This window comes from Microchirus variegatus (assembly GCF_963457635.1).
Source record: "Microchirus variegatus genome assembly, chromosome: 17".
NCBI classification, from domain to species: Eukaryota; Metazoa; Chordata; class Actinopteri; order Pleuronectiformes; family Soleidae; genus Microchirus; species Microchirus variegatus.
Window position 1 is genome coordinate 8,881,253 of NC_139818.1, and position 18,972 is coordinate 8,900,224.

Consider the following 18,972-nt stretch of genomic DNA (forward strand, 5'->3'; position numbering starts at 1 on the left):
TTGTCAGACTCAGCATGAAGAGCCCTAGGGTTACAGCTGACAACAAGATTTTAGAAATCTAAATATATTTACATATATTTAGATATCTAAATAGTGTTGAGCAAAAGTTATTTTGTTTTATTTTGGAGTTGAAGTTTACTGATTTGGTGCATATTTGCACAAGTTAGTTTACTTGTTTCACTTAGTGCTTCACTTTGAATACGAAAGGGCAATTTAATACTTGGCCAACTTTGTGATTTTACTGGTCAATAGGGTTAAAAAAAAAAGAAAGAGTGACACTGGTTTGGTGTAAATAACACAACTATAAGTAATGCAATTCATAGTGTTACATTTATATCAATAGTAGATATGAACATGTCAGATTCTATACAGAATAGAGCTGTACACTACTTAATATGCCAGAAACACAGGGTGAATAAGATTTTCCTTTGGAATAAATCACACAATTCTCCGCGGATTAAAAAGAAAGAAGGTATTTGACGTTATTGATCCTCAATGTATTTACCGCAATAACTGCAGCATGAACACAATTAGAAGCAAATTACTGGCATAGTACTGTGCAGAAGTCTTAGGCCAATATTAGATTTGTTGTTTTAGCAATGCTATAATGACAATAGAGGATAATTATTTCTATTTGACTTTACGGGAACACATCCAGAAAATATGTATGCAGTTTTTTGTTTAAAAAATAACAAAAAAACATCCTCTATAGGTGTCAAGTATTTAGCGTGATCTACCCTTACACTTGAACAATAACCCAGCTCTGTTAATACTGGAGTGGAACCTTAATTGTATTGTTACTGGTAAATCCTGTGTTTGTCCTACTATTTCATTTAAAGAAATATCTGCTGTAAAAAAAACGTCTGTTACGCCAGGTTTATTCAAGACATGCTTGAGCATTACATACACATGAGTGTACGTACGCATGAGTTGAACTCACTGACAGCTCACTAACATATAAGACCAGCTTTAAGTCGCATCGCTTCATTCCAAATTCCAATGATCACAGAATTTGACAGACAGAAAAAACAACAGAGCTGGTGGTGCCCTGAAACCTTTGCACAGTACTGTATATATTCAAATCAAGCAGAATTATTGTGTTGAGCCTTACGTTAAAGTAAATATAACAAGAAGTCGCCCTTGAAGTTGACAGATTTTCACAAAGCAAACATGATTGTGTAAATCATGCAGATTAGATTCAGTCGAGAATCAGTCACTACGATGAATGAAGAAACAATGCTTGCTGAATGACATGTATTCTCAGCACGCTGAAATATGCTGGTGCACTGATGATGATGAGGGAATGGAATGGAGGTTGAAGTTTAAATGTATACAAGTTGACTAACTTTGTTTCTAAACCCTAAGAAAAGAAATGTCAGGAAGGTTTATTTGCTTTGCGTTTGTTTGTGATTTGTGTTCTACTCTGGCTTGTTGCTGCTCTGTATGTTAAAATCATGGTCATTATAATAATAATTATTTTTATTATACACATGCAACCAAACCCTTTGTCCATGCACAGAATACCAGTCTTTACACAAACAGTATGGCACCATAGATACTCGCATATCAACCTCGGGCACTCGCATATACAATTCAACATACAGTATACACAGATATTTTGCATGAGACACAGAACATAGTCCATGGACACATTCTTATCTGCAGGGTTTGATAAAACGTTTTTCCCCCCTCCCCAATTTGAAATAGTCGGTTGTCATCATTTCTTACTCACTCTTGTTAATAGTGTCACGGTTTGTTAAGTCTCGTATTTTCTCCCCGTGAGTGAAAGTGAACCAGTGTATGCATTCTTGTGTGATGGAGGCACTGATGGCCGAGGCCCGGGAGGCTTGCCGTTAAAATCTAATCCATCCCAGACACTTAAACTGTCTCCTATAAACTCCTCTTGTCGATGTAATGTCTCTATTTACTCAAACTGCGGAACATAAAACCTAAGCTCAAATCCCACCACTCATCCGCCAAACCCTGTAAAATTGATCATGTAGTTTAGTCGAAAATAAAATCGTGAGAGTTTAAAGTTTGTTCTCGGAAGAAAACAGCATTTATGAATACAACCTCAGCAAAAAGTCAATTTATTATCTTTCCGAAAGCTTATTTCACATTAGCTTCATCCTCGGATGGAGTTTAATTACAGGGAATTGCAGAATTTCATATTTAACTGATTAGTGATATAATACAAAATGAACAGGTTTGGTAATTGATTAATCGGTTGAAAAACAAGTTCTGTATTTTCCGCTGAATATTATCTGGTTACTTCCAGTAAACTGAAATGAAATCATTATTTTCAGACCTACTTGGAAGTGCTCCTTTCGCATCTGCTTATGATAACTCATAAACTGTCCAAAACCAAACTGAGTGGTTTGTCGAGGTCAAGGATGCATCAGACAGGAAGTTAGTCATAAGTAAGCCATTAGACACAAAGCACCCGTCAGACATCGCTAGCGGGTGCTTCAACTCAAACATCTGAAGCTCTGCAAACTCCTACAATACCATCCTGTATAACCTTATGGTGCATGGCATACAACTGCACATTTTTTTAATTCAATTATAATTTATTACATTTTTAAGCACCATTGATTTTGCTGTAATAAACTGCATAGTCTGATCTAGTCAGTCAATTAAATATGGGGCACTATGAGACATTGATGTCACAATTATCCGGGCCAAAATAATTAAAGTAGAGTATTATTGCAATACATGTGCCTTAAATGCTTAATTTTTTTTTGCATTGCAGGTGGAATATCAATATTTATAAGTGAAATCAATCAGATAAGCCTAAATCATGAGGTCCTGGAATGAATGGAAAGATATGGCCTCGACCTTGATAAAATAAACCACTAGGACTGTATGTTGGTAGGCAGAGCAGAATCATCAAGTCACTTGTGAAATATTACTAATATCTCCCATTCATGATTGTCCAGAACATAGAAATTTAACAGGATTAACACATTGTAACTATGTTTTATTCTGACGCACATTCAAATCATATATCGTTCCTCCCTACTCCATAATTACAAACAGTTTTTGAATTTTAAAGGGGAAATAAGTAGTTTATAGTGCCATCTAGAGGAGAGGCTGAAATTTACAACAAAGACCTGCTGCTCTGCTCACCCCCTCCCTTCCCTGAGCGCTACGGTATCCGCAGCCGGTCAAATGTCGTCCTCGTCGTCTTTCTCTGTGTCAGCAGATGAGGTTCGTGAGGTGAGGGAGAGGACGAGCTACCGCGGCCGTAGCAGACGAAGCGGAGAGAGAGGAGGCGGTACTTCCGCTACAGGTAAAGAGACGCTTGTTTTGTTCTCTCGCGTTTGTCCTTACAGGCTCCCGTAGAAACATGGCGTCTTGCTGCTAGCAGTGGCTATGCAACCGCGGTCATGTTATTTTACATGACTTTTTGAAACACTACGAAAATGAAACAAAAACTATTATACAGCAACTAGACAATGCAGGAGCACATAATATGTATAAAAAAGTGGATTTTGGGTTATATAAACCCATAAATACTACACATTGTACCTTTAACTCTCACTTTGTTCAGTGAGATGAGACATAAACCATGTCATGTAGCCAGGTTTCACACTGTTCCTTCTAGAATGAGCTAAATCAATACTCAGGATTGGTCTAATACTGGTCAAAATTACTGGATTGGATATCAGAAAAAGCAAAACAAAATGTGCCATCATACCAAGACCCCTTAATATGACACAAATGCTTCTGTAAGCATGTAAAGAGAGATGCCCACCATCATATAACTACCTTGATATCACAACCTTAAATTTGTACCAAAACAAAGTCTGAAAGAGGCTTTATACTGATAGAGTCTGAGAGAGTCTTCTAAACAACTTCATAAGACGATAGATTTACTTATCGAGCTATAATCAGCCATTTTGGAGCCCTAACTCTAGCTTTTCCATTTAAAGTGAATAATTGTTATTGCACGAATAAGAATTCATATTTCAGGTTAAAGCATCATATAAGATTTTAATGATTTCTTTTTCTGATATCCAATCCACTGATTTTGACCAGTATCAGAACAATATCGCTACAGGTGATTGGCATTGGTTCATCACTATACATGACCATAATCTGGGAGAGGAAGGCACACATCAGCAGTGATCATGTGATCTTGGTGGACTTATTTTTAGGGAGAAGAAAAACATGTAGTTAATAAAAATGACTGCATAATGGTACACTATCAAGGGTTCCCACAGCTTGGTTGACATCAAATTTGTTTGATGTCAAATTTTTCAGGGACTTTCCAGGACCAATTCCCTCAAATTCAAGGACCACAATGTGCTCACAGCACATAGCTTAAGATGGGAGGGCAACTTATAACAGCCGCTTCTCCCATGGTGTCCACTTTTTATTGATTTGCAGCACACTCTGCATCTGGACATGCGATTGTCCTTGGGATCTTGGTCAAAGTCAGTCTTTGCAATTTTCTTTGATGAGCCACAGTAGGAGGGTGTCGTAACAAACAAGGGCACAACAGCATCAGGAGAACTATTTACCTAAATATCAACTTCTCATACAAAATATTCAAGCACTTTAAATGACCGAGTCTGGCTGAAAACTGGACGAACCTGGGTGTCAGTATCAGACATAAAAAAGTGGTACTGCATAAATTCCAGTTACTCCAGTCGAGCAGAAGCATCGTTTCTAGTGTATAAGGCTTTCTGACTGACAAAGATGCTCCGCCCCGCTCTGTGTTCCTTGCGTGAAACCCCGCTATCAGTCACTTCTAGCATTACGCTACGACGTGCAGCCATGTCAGCAGCTGGGTTATTTTACAGTCACCATCTCAATCATTCTGACCATCTGCAAATTGGCTCTCTGAGCGGCCACAGACTGTGCGCACTTGTGTGCCATCGCCTTTCTGAAAGCAAGAGTGTGTGTAGTCGGTGTCGCGTGTGAGAGATAACAGGCAGGATGTGGAGATGAAGAGAGAGGGTATAGGTGAAAAAGGAAAAGTGGAGACACGATATGAGAGCAGGAGGCAACAGTTGACTGAAGTGAAAATTCTTTAAACAACAGACGTAGCACTAGTATCAGGTTGACAAAAATGTTGTGCACGCTCGCATGTGCACGCGCATGCTGCGAGAAGAGTGGGACAAAAGTTGATCCCCCTTTGATGTTCATATTGCTGTCTGTCTGTTTGTCTCCGTCTGCGTGCGTGTTATTAACTGAACCATGAGGGTCAGGTTCTCCTCGATACATGAATTGCATAACCAAGGTCGACAGAGAACAAGTACATACTCTGGACATGAGCACATGCCGGTCCTGTCAAAGCTAAACACTCCAGACAGACACAAAGGGCTCCAACTCGCTCAGCCTTCCTTAGCCTCCAGACTTTCTCTTGCCGTGCCGCTATCCTTCCCGCCTGCCTGATCCTCCGCTCCCATACATGGCTTGAAAATGAACAGGATTGAAACCCATCAGATAATTTTTGACTCAGCGTTTACAAAATGTTGTCTCTCGAGTGTAAATAAAGAAATAAGACACTAAAATTAATAAGCAAACGGCTGAAAACAGTGGAACGTGTCCAGGAGAGGGCTGTCATTTGCTAACGGTGAATTACCAAAATATACGACATAGGATCTTTTGCTGCAACATACCTATTTAAAAAATAAAATGCATTCTGGATGGAAAGCAAAAATATGGTAAATAAAAAATAAAATAAATAAAATGTATAATATACATATTTTTTCCCCACCATATTTTTGTGTCTTTGTGTCTATTCATATGTCTTGTTTTGTTCAATTAACACTCCAAAACACACATGGAAATAATATTTGTGTTTTAAGTGTTTAACGAGTTGACTGATTATTCAGCTTGAATCAAATCAGCTAATAACAGAGTCCTAGATATGTGACCGAGACAAAGCAGAACCTCAAATGTGACAAAAGAAAAATAAATTGTTATTTCAATCTTTGCTTTTTAACTTTTAAACATAAACAAAAGCCTGTCACTTATTGTCAAATGAGTTCAAGGCTAACGGAAGCAACAGTAACATTGCTCTAGTAAAGCAAAGTATCTGCAAATAGGGTGGCATATGACTGAAAACCCTCATGGGATAATACATGCATATTCTTCCTGCCCAATCCTGCACAGCTGGTGTATACACACAAAAGCTCCCTCAGTCTGGTCTGATAGTTTTGCTTGACAGAGTATGTTTTCAGAATGGGGCATACAACTAATGCTACATTGTTTCTATTCACAAAGATTAAACAGATGCAGAATAATGACTTTTTTTTGACCAAAAGTTACACATAGCAGCTTTAATCCAAGTGAATATTTGTGCCAAATTCAAACGGAATTCTACGTGATTATATTGTGTTCACAGGCATACAAACAGATTTCAAATGTTAATATTTAGAACTTAATCACACATTAAACTGTTGCGTTACTGACAAGGAAAAACTCACTATAGCCATCACCAGAAAAGAAAGCGTTGTTAATGGAGATAAATGGTGAATGGTCTGATGATCTCTCAAGTGTCTTGCCCAAGGACACATTGGCATGTAGCCAGCAACCTTCCAGAAAGACAACATGCTCTACCGCGGATCCACTGTCACCCAAATGATAGCAGGTGATGGCAAGGTACAAATAAGGCCCAGTGCATGATCAGACAAAAGAGACAAAGGTAGAGAAGGTCTTCACTTTTCACAATTAAGATTCTCTTCCATGTTGATTTGCCAATAAGACAAGAACCCCTATGCTCATCACAGCTCATCACACAAAGTGCACCATCACTTTACCAACATAAGCAACTGTTCTCTAGTTCTGCTAACCTCCGATAGCCGTCTCTACCGCCAAGCGCCAGGTCTACTCACCATTCAGCTTTAAAGCAACTTGGGAGTGTAGTGTTAGTGTCAAGACGTGAAACCGTGTGAGGACTCCATCAGCGTCACCATGAAGAGAATCACTGTTGTCATCTCTCTGACGATTCCACTCTGCCCATATATGGCAGCAATGCACATTTGGGGGGAACCGTTTTCTTGCCGACTTGAAATGAAAACCAGCTGACGTGCGAGGCGTGCAACTTAAAGATGACATCACCATTCCCAATCTCTCACACTCTCGCTCTCTCTCTCCTTCCCTCACTTTCTCACCAGTACAGAATGTTATTCTCAAAGTCAGTCACCATAAAGACACAAGGCCCTGAAGTGTAACTTCAGCCGACTAACAGCATTTGCGAGCTGATAGGTTGGTATGAGTCGCACAGCAAACATAACAACGTAAAGGGAAAACACAATTTCTGGTCTGCTATTCTATTTCAGCCTGTCACATTCACGTCAAATTGCGATACTCGCATTTTTTTCCGGCCTCAAATGAAATGATGTCACTGAGGGCAAAATGCAGCGTTGGCCTATCGAAACAAGACAAGCATTGCTTTTTTAAACCATATTTGTCACACAATCAAACTAGTCCATGCACTTTGCAACACAGATTTTCATGTGAACTCACCCATACAGTGCATGTACTACACTACACAGTATAAACAAAGCTCAGGAGATGCAGTCTCACTGGATTATCGCCATGATTAATCCCCACAGAATTGTGCATACTGAAAAGTCACATGTAAAAATATATATAAATAAGTGAAATATAAGGCATTTACTGAAACACGCAGCAGCTGTTTTGGTAGATTATTATTAGGATTGATAAAAGCTGTAGTACGCAAGCTCACAAAAAGGAATAGTTGATTGGTGAGGCTACATTGAACCCTACTTGGTTTGAGGGGATGAGGGAATTAACTAATAAGTTGCCTACTCCAGCTTTAATTGTCATTTTCATATTCCCAGGCTTTAGCTGTAAATAGTTCCAAGTTTGTCTTTATAGAATACATTTTACAATTTAGGACAGTACATTGATTATCAGCCAAAACAATATCCCTAACAGTAACCATAAACAGTTAAAGCCTAACATAACATTGACCTAACCACTTCTTAAATAAGGAAAATAAGGCTCTGCCACCATCAGAACAAGGCAAGAAAAGTTGCTAAAAAGTTAACAAATACAAGTGCACTCACACGGGTCCATGAAGTGATTCTGTCAAAACCATTTTGGCAGCCCAAACAAAGCATTCTCCCTAATCCTTAACCTAACACTGACCTTAAATAAATTCCACTTTAAAAAAGCCCTTTAAATTTGAGATAACCTGATAAAATATCCTTGTGAGGATAGGTTTGAATATAAATAACTTTTTTTTCTCACAGCCTAGTACAGGCAATCGCACGCACAGTAAAAGTACAATAAAAGCAGATTCCTCACCTCATTAAATCTTGCCACCAGGTCCTCTACTGCGTTACTCCGCTGAGCATTCTGGGTAGGCATGTTAGGCGCCGACAGCGAACACTTCAGGTGTGGGTGGCGTTTGTTTTGACAGTCAGGACTGCCCAGGTCTCGAGTGAGGAAACAGAGGTAATCCAAGGGAAAGACCTGAGGATGGGCAGACAGGAAAGACATTATGGCTCAACAAACCTAGACTGGGATTATTATTCTACAAATTCCCCATCTGCTAACATCTGTCAATCAAAATGTGTGTCTACGTTTCCATAGTGGGAACAGCCAGGTCAAAAGGCACAATACTTTCGTGCTGTCCATCACATTCTTGTGAAAATTATACCTTAAAGACGCAATGTGGGAATCCTTTCAAAATTCAAGGTCACAGTGGCCTCACAAAACACTGAATTCATTTGAAATCAAGAGGAACATGTTATACAAGTCTGGATTTAAAAAGTTTGGACTTAAACTGGAAAGTGTTTTCTTTTGCTCCAGGAAGTATTGAGAAGAAGATTTGCAAGGACTGAAAGTATAGCACCGTAACTCTCACTTTCAAATTTTATCTTCCAGAAAATCCCATTTCCTGTCCAACAATAACCACACAGTGTATATTATTTACATTTTTCTTTTAACAGCATGTATTTTTGTAACGTTCCACCTACCCTTTGGTAGAGCTGCTGCTCTTGTTCTGTGAGGATACAAGCAATTTCCTCAGGGAACTGTATGAGGTGCCGCAGCTCTGCCAGCTCCTTACTGATCCCACTGACACTGGGAGGAAGGGAGCTGCTGCTGGTCATACTGTTGGCCAGCTGACGCTCTGGAGGGACAGAGAAAAGAAGACAGAGAGCTCATGAATATTACATTAGCATTAGAATTTTGCTGAAGAGAGAGAGAGCGAGGAGAAGGAAATGAGTGAAAATGATGAGGAGACACTGAGACTCCTGGCTCTTTGTCCATTAAACATGGCTGCCAACAGGGAACGGGGACAAAGTAAAAATAGACTTATACCACTTTCAAAAGACTCATGTTTTAAACTCTACACCTGCTGCTGCTTTGTCTAGCTGTGAGACACATCTTTTATGACTGAAGTTTGTTTTTGTTTGTTTTTATTCGACGACTCACTCCCTACATTAAAGTCCATAAAGAAAATCAGTGATTTATCACCGCAGCACATGAAAGTTGTTGATCCACTGCACCTCCATCAGTCAGTTTAAATGTGGTATTTTGTGACTTCAGTGTTTGAAATCCATTGTTCAGATTCATCTACTATAATTATGTGACAAAAACTTACCAAATGAGTCAGCAATAGACCAGCAACTACTGTGTCTCCATGAGCTAAAAATGCTTACTTTCTCTATGGACTTTGGTATAGGAAAGTGAAAACTTCATTTTCAAGTTGGACAAGGCTTTCTGATAGAGAATCAAAGTAACAGAACATGTTCTCAAGATATTGTAGATTTAAGTAGTCACAAATTCAAGTCAGTAAGCCTTTTTATCAATTCATCCACCTCTGACTGCCAGATTTTCACTTCACCTCAGAGAAACCCTCAGAGTTTCAACACCTCAGAGACCCACATTTGAAAACGTGTGAACTATGCCTTTGAAATTGAGACATTATCTACTCTGGTGTTTTTCTTTGACAGTGACAGACACAAGCCTGTGGATCAGTTTTACAGGATTAAAGGTGACACGTTTTCTGAGCCATCGGTCAGTGCACAGCCTCTGTCAGTCCAGAGGAAGCGTGCACACTTCACCCTCTGTAAGTAAACAGCATTGATCAGCTGCCAGTTCCTCTGTTTATATTTCAGTCAGGTCCATTAGTCTGTCTGTTTACACACACACATGCACAGGCAACCATCCTCATCCCTGCTTACTAAGGACTAATGGACAGTTTCTACACTGGTGCTCGTGCTGCCAGGTAAACATACAGAACATTGTTGGGATGTATGCCACATAAACTAACAGTCTGAGCTTTTCCAGGAAGCATTTGAGGCACTCTTTGAGGAATTTCACCTACATTGAGCTGCAGTAACTCGTAGATCCTATTTTAGTCACTGGGATAGAGTTTCTCCTCTCCCGCAGCAGAGACTGCCAACCAACGTTTTGCACGAGCGAATGTTGCTGAATGGTTTAGACCAGTGTTTCCTTTTTAAAGACAACAAACCACCGTGATCCAAATCACAATAGAAATAGCCACGAGAGCAAAATTGTTCATATTGTAGCTACTAATTTAAAGCCATATCTGCAACACATAATATCATTTTGATTTGATCAAATCGGAAAAAGGTTTGAAATTTGTTTGGGGTCCCAACAAACCCCTCCCATGATCCATCTGTGGGTCCCCAACCCAGACTTTAGGAATCACTGGTTGAGACTCAAGTCATTAGACAACCTTTATTGATACACATTCTAGCATATGTCACCACTGTTATTACGATTGAGGCAAAGGAACATATAAAATGTTATTAGTACGTGAATCAATTGTAGGGCTGCAACATTTCATTGATTAAAACTGCCGTCAGTGATTTTTTTGGCTAACTTCCTGTCTGTTTCTGCTATTAGCATGCCCATCCCTCTTCCCTGTGTCATCTTATTGATGTGTTTGGTGAGGGGACAGGTCATTTTCTCACTGACAAATGACCTAACGTCACCAGAAGGACAGGACCACCTCTTTGTGGAATTGTGGCTACTGAGTGGATGAAGTGATAAAGTGACTCTTTGAGTCAGAGTCCTGAGAGACTAATATAGAGCTATTTAACATGCATATTTCACTTAGAGCTACTTTGATTGTTAAAGCGGACCTAGACCGGAAGTTCCAATTAACATTGCATCTGTGTCATTACCTTGTTTATGAAGCCCTGAAGTTTCGAAACAAACAGTTCTGCCATTGCTGAGAATGCTGTGTTTTATTGTAATCTCGGGCTCAGCGAGATCTCTGAAAAAACCGGTCCGGTTACGTAAACAGCAGTTCTCCTGAACATAAGATCGTCCTGCTCCGGGCACTAGTCCGGGCACATCCGGTTACGTACATTGAACCGCAGAAGAAGAATAACGTCCGTTGTGGAGGTGTTTCACGAGCGACAGTGTCTTCTGACTCTGGGTCTGACTCCGGGTCAAAGTCATAAAAGAGACTGCAGCGGGGAGTCGTGAAGAAGCAATTTTTAAACATTGTTTAAACAATGTTTTGATAATGAGTAGCAGTGCATCCACCGTTCCAGAGGGGGGAGCTGTGCTTCTGAGAGAGGATGTGCTGATTATGTCACTTCCGGGTACTGGCCAATCACAAGACAGTTGGGAAGGCTCTACACTGGCTGGCCAATCACAACACACTCTGTCTTCTGGGTGTGAGATTTATGTCTGAAATATCGTGGCTGGGGAATTGAGTCAGAAAAGAAGGATTTCTATCGGCTCGTTTACAGCAACTAGGAGGTTTTTGACTAAAACAAGTTAATATATGTAAGTAGACCTCCATAACTAACATTTATGTGCAACAGGACCACTCTATGTGAGCTTTAAGTTGACTACAAGATTAATCTGCAACTTTTATTGACTACCAATTCAACTGTGGGTGGGTTTATTTTTAATGAAAAAAACAAGTTCTGTGATTTCAGCTTCATAAGTGTGAATATGTTTCGACTTATTCGCTCCTCTTTGACAGTAAACGTAATGTCTTTGTGGATATTCAGGTGTGGCTGTCGTCATTTTGAGGTTTGGGAAACGCAGATCAACATTTCATTATGATTTTATGATATTTCATACATGGCAATTTAGGAAATAATACGTAGAATAATAGAGAATGCTAATTATTGTTCGTTGCAGACTTTAACGAGAGCAGTGGAGAGTTGTACGATGCTTTTAGTAAAATACCATTAATGCAAAGAAATAAGACAAACTCTGTGATCTCTATTATAACTCTACCCACAAATGCACACATATAAATTGTGCAAACACTTTGCATTACAGTGTAGTAATGATCTCGGTGATCGAATGTCATATTGAAGCAATAAAGAGATAATTTTACAGTAATACCATATTATTTCCTGCAAAATATAAATGTAATAACTTGATAATGAGAATTACTCCAGGATACCATCAGTGTAGTACACTCACACGAAAAATGATTGTGAATCAAAAGTGATAATTAACATATTATAAAGTTGAAATTCATCCTCTCTTGTATCCCACGCACATTTTCCATTGCCATTACTAAGAAATAATATGGTACAACCACAGTATTGCAAAATGATTACCGTACTATAATGTAAATGTGCATATGCATTCACAAGTGCATGCACTTAGTGACAAAAAGGTTGCCCCTGGTAATCTTTGAGATGTGCCACAGGTAGCCATGGCAACCGCACTGTGATTGCTCTGCAGGAAAAACACTTGCTTATTTGCACAGTTTGATTTGTGGATCTGGCCTCACAGATTCAGTAATGCGTGCATGTGGGGAAAACAAAAAAAGGCTTGTTTGATCAGAGAAAAGATGGATGATTTTCTTTTTTTTTTCATTCAAGCAATAAAAATAATTTAAAAAAACAAGGGGAGCGGGAGATAGATGGAAGGAAATGTGAAAGGAAGCGAAGAAGTGGACATTTTGTGGTTTGCACTGCAGCAGGTGAGCCATCAGTCACAGAGAAACGACAACTTAATCCACACGTTTCTTTTTTTGCCTACAGTCCTACAGAGAAACGGGGATTTAAATGATGATATATGATACAGTGCAGAGCTGGAAAACACCTCTGCATCATGTCTAGGTTTATTAAAACATAAGAATGCCAATAATTCACTCGCGGAAAAAAGAAAATGTGTTTCAGAGACTGTAGGGAATAAATCAGCGAATCCTAGGCACAAATAAACACTGCATCTAATATTATTAAATATTATTAACATCTCTAAACTTTCATATGATCACTTAAGTCACCTTTGAAGCACATGGGCCTTATAATAAAAACAATAATAATACATTTAATGCTCATCGTGACCTGATGAAAAAAACAGTTTTTACAAGCGACCCTTTTGAAGTGGAAATGGTGTCGCCTTCAAATTGGTCATATGAAATTCATGACCACACAGTGGCTCCATCATTCATTTATTCATCCATCCATCAGACGATGGGGGGCTGAAACACACAGGCACACAAAGCTGCAGTGACCAAAGGCTCTAACCAGATACCGACGAGTTCATTTAAAAGCAAATGTGCTAAACAAAAGGACAGATTAGGTTTTAAACACTTTAATTCCTTGTTTTTCTGCATTACATACTGTATGTTTTTTTTTGTTTTGTTTTTTTTAAACTTCTCTCAATATAAAGGTATCTCAAACTGACTGCTGTTTTACGTCAAAGAACCTGGATCAAAATTAGAATTTATTTGGGAAATGCGTAAGAAACAAACCGATATCAGCAATTCAATAACCTTCATAATGTGTTATTCATGGCATGATTTTACTAATGAATTATTTATTGGGTGCTGCAGCTTAAAATTGTTAAGACAGTGTGCATTTAAAACAGTGGGAACGCTCTCTGTATTCTGTGTTTTTAAGTCAAGAGGTATTATTAGTAAAGTAAAATTTCAGATTGTTGTGAGTCATTGAAACATATAAAGTAAGAAGAGTGATCTGACTGATGAACTGATAATGTGAGTTTCAAAAAAAAAAAAAAAAAGCATTAAAATGTCAAATAATAAAGAGTATGTTTTTTTTCTTATTCTTTCTTAAACGTTATAAAGGACCCGAAAAAAAAACCTTGTGCTTCAGTCTATTCTTATTTTGATGAGTGTTGAAGTAGAAAAGTAGTTGTATACAAAAAGAAAGTATATAAAACAAAAGCATCAATAGTAGTACTTTTATAACTAGTAGTATAAAATATCATTAAAAATATATATATACTGTATATCTGATAATGTATAACCAACATTTCTGTACATGTTGTACATATTTGGGTTAAAGACAGTTTAACTTGTAGACATTGCAATATTAATATTATTTCTTATTACTTTAACATACTTGGTGGTGTATAACGTGTTCACTATTTATTACTTTAATTTTTTTTAGGATTTCCTTGTCTTATCGTATCTGATTTATGAACCTATTCCTGCAAAGCATCACGTGCACAAGCAGAAGCAAAGAGAAAACTAACAAATAAACCCAGATTACAGGCTCTTTCCCTGCACTGATAAGTGTATCTAGAATCAGCTGTGGAGAAATGAGGAAACAGGCTCCAGACCATAAACACCAAACACACTGAACATGCAGCACTCCTGCTGCGACACGGACAGAACAGTGGACATGGACTAATGATGTCCCTGTGATTTTTATGCAACAGTTTACTCATCTGTAATGCTGATGCTGCTGAATACAAATATCCTGTGTGTGTGCATGCGTGCACTGAACAATGTTTGTCAGCTTTAATCAGGAAACATGCATGCATTGGCGCATAATGCGTGCACATGTATGCACAGGTGTGTTCCTTTGGAATAAACTCTGTCTACTGTCTGTCTGTCTGTCTTTGTCAGCCGAGTTCGCGCAGCACACACGTGTGCAGTGTTCTCACACGCATGTTTAGAGCTGATGACAACTTCCCTGCAGGATGTAGGGTCTATGCAGGGCATTTAAACAGGTGTAGCACATGACACTTACGGGACAGTAATACATGAGCCCTGTGAACCTATAAAAATAGTACCATCATACAGTACATGCAATACAACTCACATGTTATTTATTAAAATATTAACAAGCTACAATCTAGCCATACAATATATATCTACCTATCTATCTATATCTGTCTTTTAGAGGCCATCCATTATGTATTTTTTATGACCAATGCAATATTCAACAACATTTTCAGCCTGCGTTATGATGCTGCCACAAAATTGCTCAACTTAAATAAATGTTTCGCAAACAAGGCTAATGGTCTGGCTGTCAAGTCTACATTTAGTGTCTTTACTGCAGTGCACTGTATAAACTATTATTACATTAATAATAAATTAACTATAAACTAAATAGTAATTAAAGGTAAGAGCAGGTAAATAAATTAAATTCTTTGAATATACTTTTGGATTAAAAATGTATGTTTGTTTGTGAACATAGCATGATTTATCACTTCTGAAATTTAAATTATCGACAACATTTATAGTAAAAAACTACTAATAACACAAAAGCTGTAAAGTCCAATATCAGACATTTCTCTTAAAGACCAAAGCAAAAAACAAATAATACCATCTGAAATCGGTTTGTCTTTACACACAAAAACACACACACAAATCCGCATGGACAAAAAAAGTGGCCAGACGTTAAACAGATAATAAATAACAAGTCGTAGTAAACAGACAAGAATAAATAAGGACTCACAGGACATAGACACAGCTGAAAGGCTGCAGCAGCAGCAGCAGCGGCAGCAGCAAACATAAACACTGAGCAGTTATCATGGGGATTTCTCCCACTTATATCAGGAAGTGCACACACACGCACGCGCACACACATAAACAACTGTAACATTCAGGTTCTTCTGACCTTTTTTAAAGGGAGGCTCTAACTGAAACATGAATACATTAGCAGCACCTTTAATGTGCAATCTCAGAAAACTCAGAATAAATATAGACATAAGGTTTGTTTTTAATTGCTCCCTTGCTTAGAGTATTCAAAGTTTGCATTCCATACGTTTCATTATCAGTCATTAATAAAAGTAAACTGCATAAGATAGGTAAAGATAGACTTCTGCCTTTATCATTAAGTTCAAATCATTTTGTAACTTCAGTGTTTGAAATCCTTCGTCACAATTCCCCTAAATGACACAAACTTAGCAAACGAGACAGCGGTAAAGCAGCAGCTCCTGTGTCCATGTGAGCTAAAAACACAGATTTTCTCTATGGACTTTGCAGGTGCAGGAGAGTGAGTGGTGTATAAACCTCCGGTTCTTAGTACACAGTGACTATAATGTCAGTACCTCATAAATCCACAGTTCTAAACAAAAACGAATTATCATTGAAAAAATTCTTGCAAGGCAGAACGCAAAACATAAAGCAATCCAAAAAACACATAAAGCTATCTTAAGAAATGTTTTTGCCCCAGGTCAGTACTTATCTGCTGATAAAGCAGCATGGAAAAATAGGTTAGAGGTAGTCGGGGGGGATATTTTTTACAGTACAAAGCCCATGAGTGCAACGGAAAAGAGAGTGAAAGAACCTGCCGAAAAGTGAAACTGTGACTCAGCGAGTCGCAACGATTACACGGCAAAAACAGACAGACAAGTGTTCTCACTCCACAGCAGTATTTTTCTTTCAAATCATTATTAATATACACAAGCAAATGAGCAAAACATAGAAAATGTAGAATCAATAAACATTTATGAATCTGTGGTGATTCATCATAAGCTGTGTCGTGGATGAACCATGCAAACAAACTAATCCTTTTTAACAAACTGTATCTCCTTAAGAGCCGATCATACTAGATACAACATGTGTAAAGCTAATGTGCACACACATATGTGAGTATTTGCAGAGCAGCTGTGTGTGATTTAGCCGTTAAAATACCTGTTTAAAGTTTAAAAATTATCTCTCTGTGTCTCTCTGTCTCTCTGTCAGCTTTGTGGAGACCCACAGTATATTTCCCTCTACTCACTGATCAGCTGGAAGTCCATTCTGTGAGAGTGCTTCATGGTTGCTGGATACAGCTGGCCACTCTGCCTCCCACACTGACAGCTCAGTGCCGGGGCGACCGAGGTACACTCAACCACATTTGAGCCGCCAGTCTCCTCTCTCCTGCAGCTGCTCTCTCTTTCTCTCCCTCTCTCTCTCTCGTTATCCCCCGCTGTCAGCTCTATTTCTTTCTCCCTTACTCCATTTCTTGACTTGAACCCTCTCCAACTTTGTCTTTTAGTCTCTCCCTTGCTTACCTGGCTGCTCTCCCATGGCTTATCAGCAAAGCGTCTCCTCTTTTTCTCTCTCTTTCTGTCTCTGTCTAGACTGAAGACTCACTACTACTCCTTCACTCCCTCTCCCTCTTTGTCCCCCCTCGACATCTCCCGCCCACCCTTCACTGACACCATACATAGTTCACAGCCATGCACTACACTTGGATCAGGCCATCCCACTGGACAAACACACGCTAAACCACAACAATATAACGTATAAGTAAGAAAGTAAAGGATGGGTGCATAGAGAAAATAGTACTTTAGTTTTATTTTACTCAAAATCAATGCATACAATCCAATTATTGTATATGGTTGTTCATTTTTTTTTCTAACTGCGCTGTGAATGCCCCCTGTGCCAAGTCATGGACTCATAATCTCACTCCTCGCACCAAAGTCCATACAGAAAATCAACGGTTTTACATCATGGCACACAGGAGTTGTTGAGCTGGTCCACCAGCGAATTTAAATGTATTATTATGTCACTCCCCGGAATATTGTGGGGCATGTGGAGCTTTTGAAAATTTGAGGTAAAGATGGGGCATTCTGAGGCTTTTTGAAGGACCATTATGGTGACTCATGAAGTAAAGGCAATACAGAACTCTGTATGACAGAAAACATGTACTTTGGGAAGTAGCTGGGGAAACACATGAAAAAGAAAGAGCTTCATTGGCAAGAGCAATATTACTAGGGATGCACCGTAATGAAAACTGTTGGCTGAAACCGAAAAACGGAAATAAATCATTATGCCAATTCTGTAGCATTGTTTTTTTTTTTTAAATCTAATTTTATTGTTATGGCTGGGACTGTGTGTACTTAAACCTCACTAAAGTCAAGGTATTGCAGTTATAGTATATTATATTATAGAGGTGCCCCTCATCTAGTGCAGACAGACAGGCCTTTTTTTCTGTGGACTGCCCCTGCTCTGCTCCTCCATCTCCAAGCGGACTCTCCGTATCCAACGCAGCCTGGATCATTTCTCTACACGCAGGTTTTTATCTTTACATCCAAATTATAATCTTCATGATGAGGATCGAGTACGGTCACGATGAAGTGCAGGGGATCCGAGTAGATGTTAGTGTTGACAGAAGACGAGCACACTTTTCATTGTTTTCACTCCGTGCTCCGTCTCAATCTTTGTGAAGAAGACTCTTTAACGCTGCAATTAAGGGAATAACTGAGGTATCAGATGATTTTTTGCCCATACGTTTCGGCCGCCACATTTTTGGTGCATCCCTACGATATAATATTTTTTATTGTTATTATTATTATTATTATTAGGCCTACTACAACATATTGCAACTTCTTTTATTCATTAGTGCAATTAAACACTCAGCGAACATTCTCCCTTTAATCTGACTTATGAAAATACTCTCTTATGAGTCCGTTTGGTTTCACACAGCATGTCAGGCTGCGGATCAGTTTCTCTCACTCGTGAACAACGAAGTCGGCGCTGATCAGAGCAATTTGTGGTTATTATCAGTACAAGCAGAGCGAATCACAACTTAAATAAGTGCGGTTCAGTTAGACATTATTGTCGGTCTGCTAGAAAAACATTTAATTTTTAAGTCAGCCGGCGCTTGTGGAAAGCCCTGTGAGTGAGCACTTTACAAACTTCAGTTTCCTGTCAGAAAAGACTTTAACAGCAACATGAAGTATTGAAATATTCTTGAAATGCTGTAAAATCTAACACAAGACAGAAGTTAACATTTAAATACAAACAGAAATGACAAACACAAATACCGAAGATATTACAAAATGTCA

General features: G+C 38.7%; 1 protein-coding gene across 1 annotated transcript in view; it reads right to left on the minus strand.

Moving 5' to 3' along the window:
• plce1 (phospholipase C, epsilon 1) overlaps positions 1-16,956 on the minus strand; it is a gene marked incomplete at both ends in the record, with an annotated part of 52,080 nt that extends 35,124 nt beyond the window's left edge. Inside the window, 3 exons of the mRNA XM_083903497.1 lie at positions 8,290-8,457; positions 8,964-9,118; positions 16,920-16,956. Of these exons, the coding sequence (XP_083759623.1) occupies positions 8,290-8,457; positions 8,964-9,118; positions 16,920-16,956 (360 nt within the window). The remainder of the gene's footprint in view (positions 1-8,289; positions 8,458-8,963; positions 9,119-16,919) is intronic.
• Between the last annotated feature and the right edge of the window lie 2,016 nt (positions 16,957-18,972).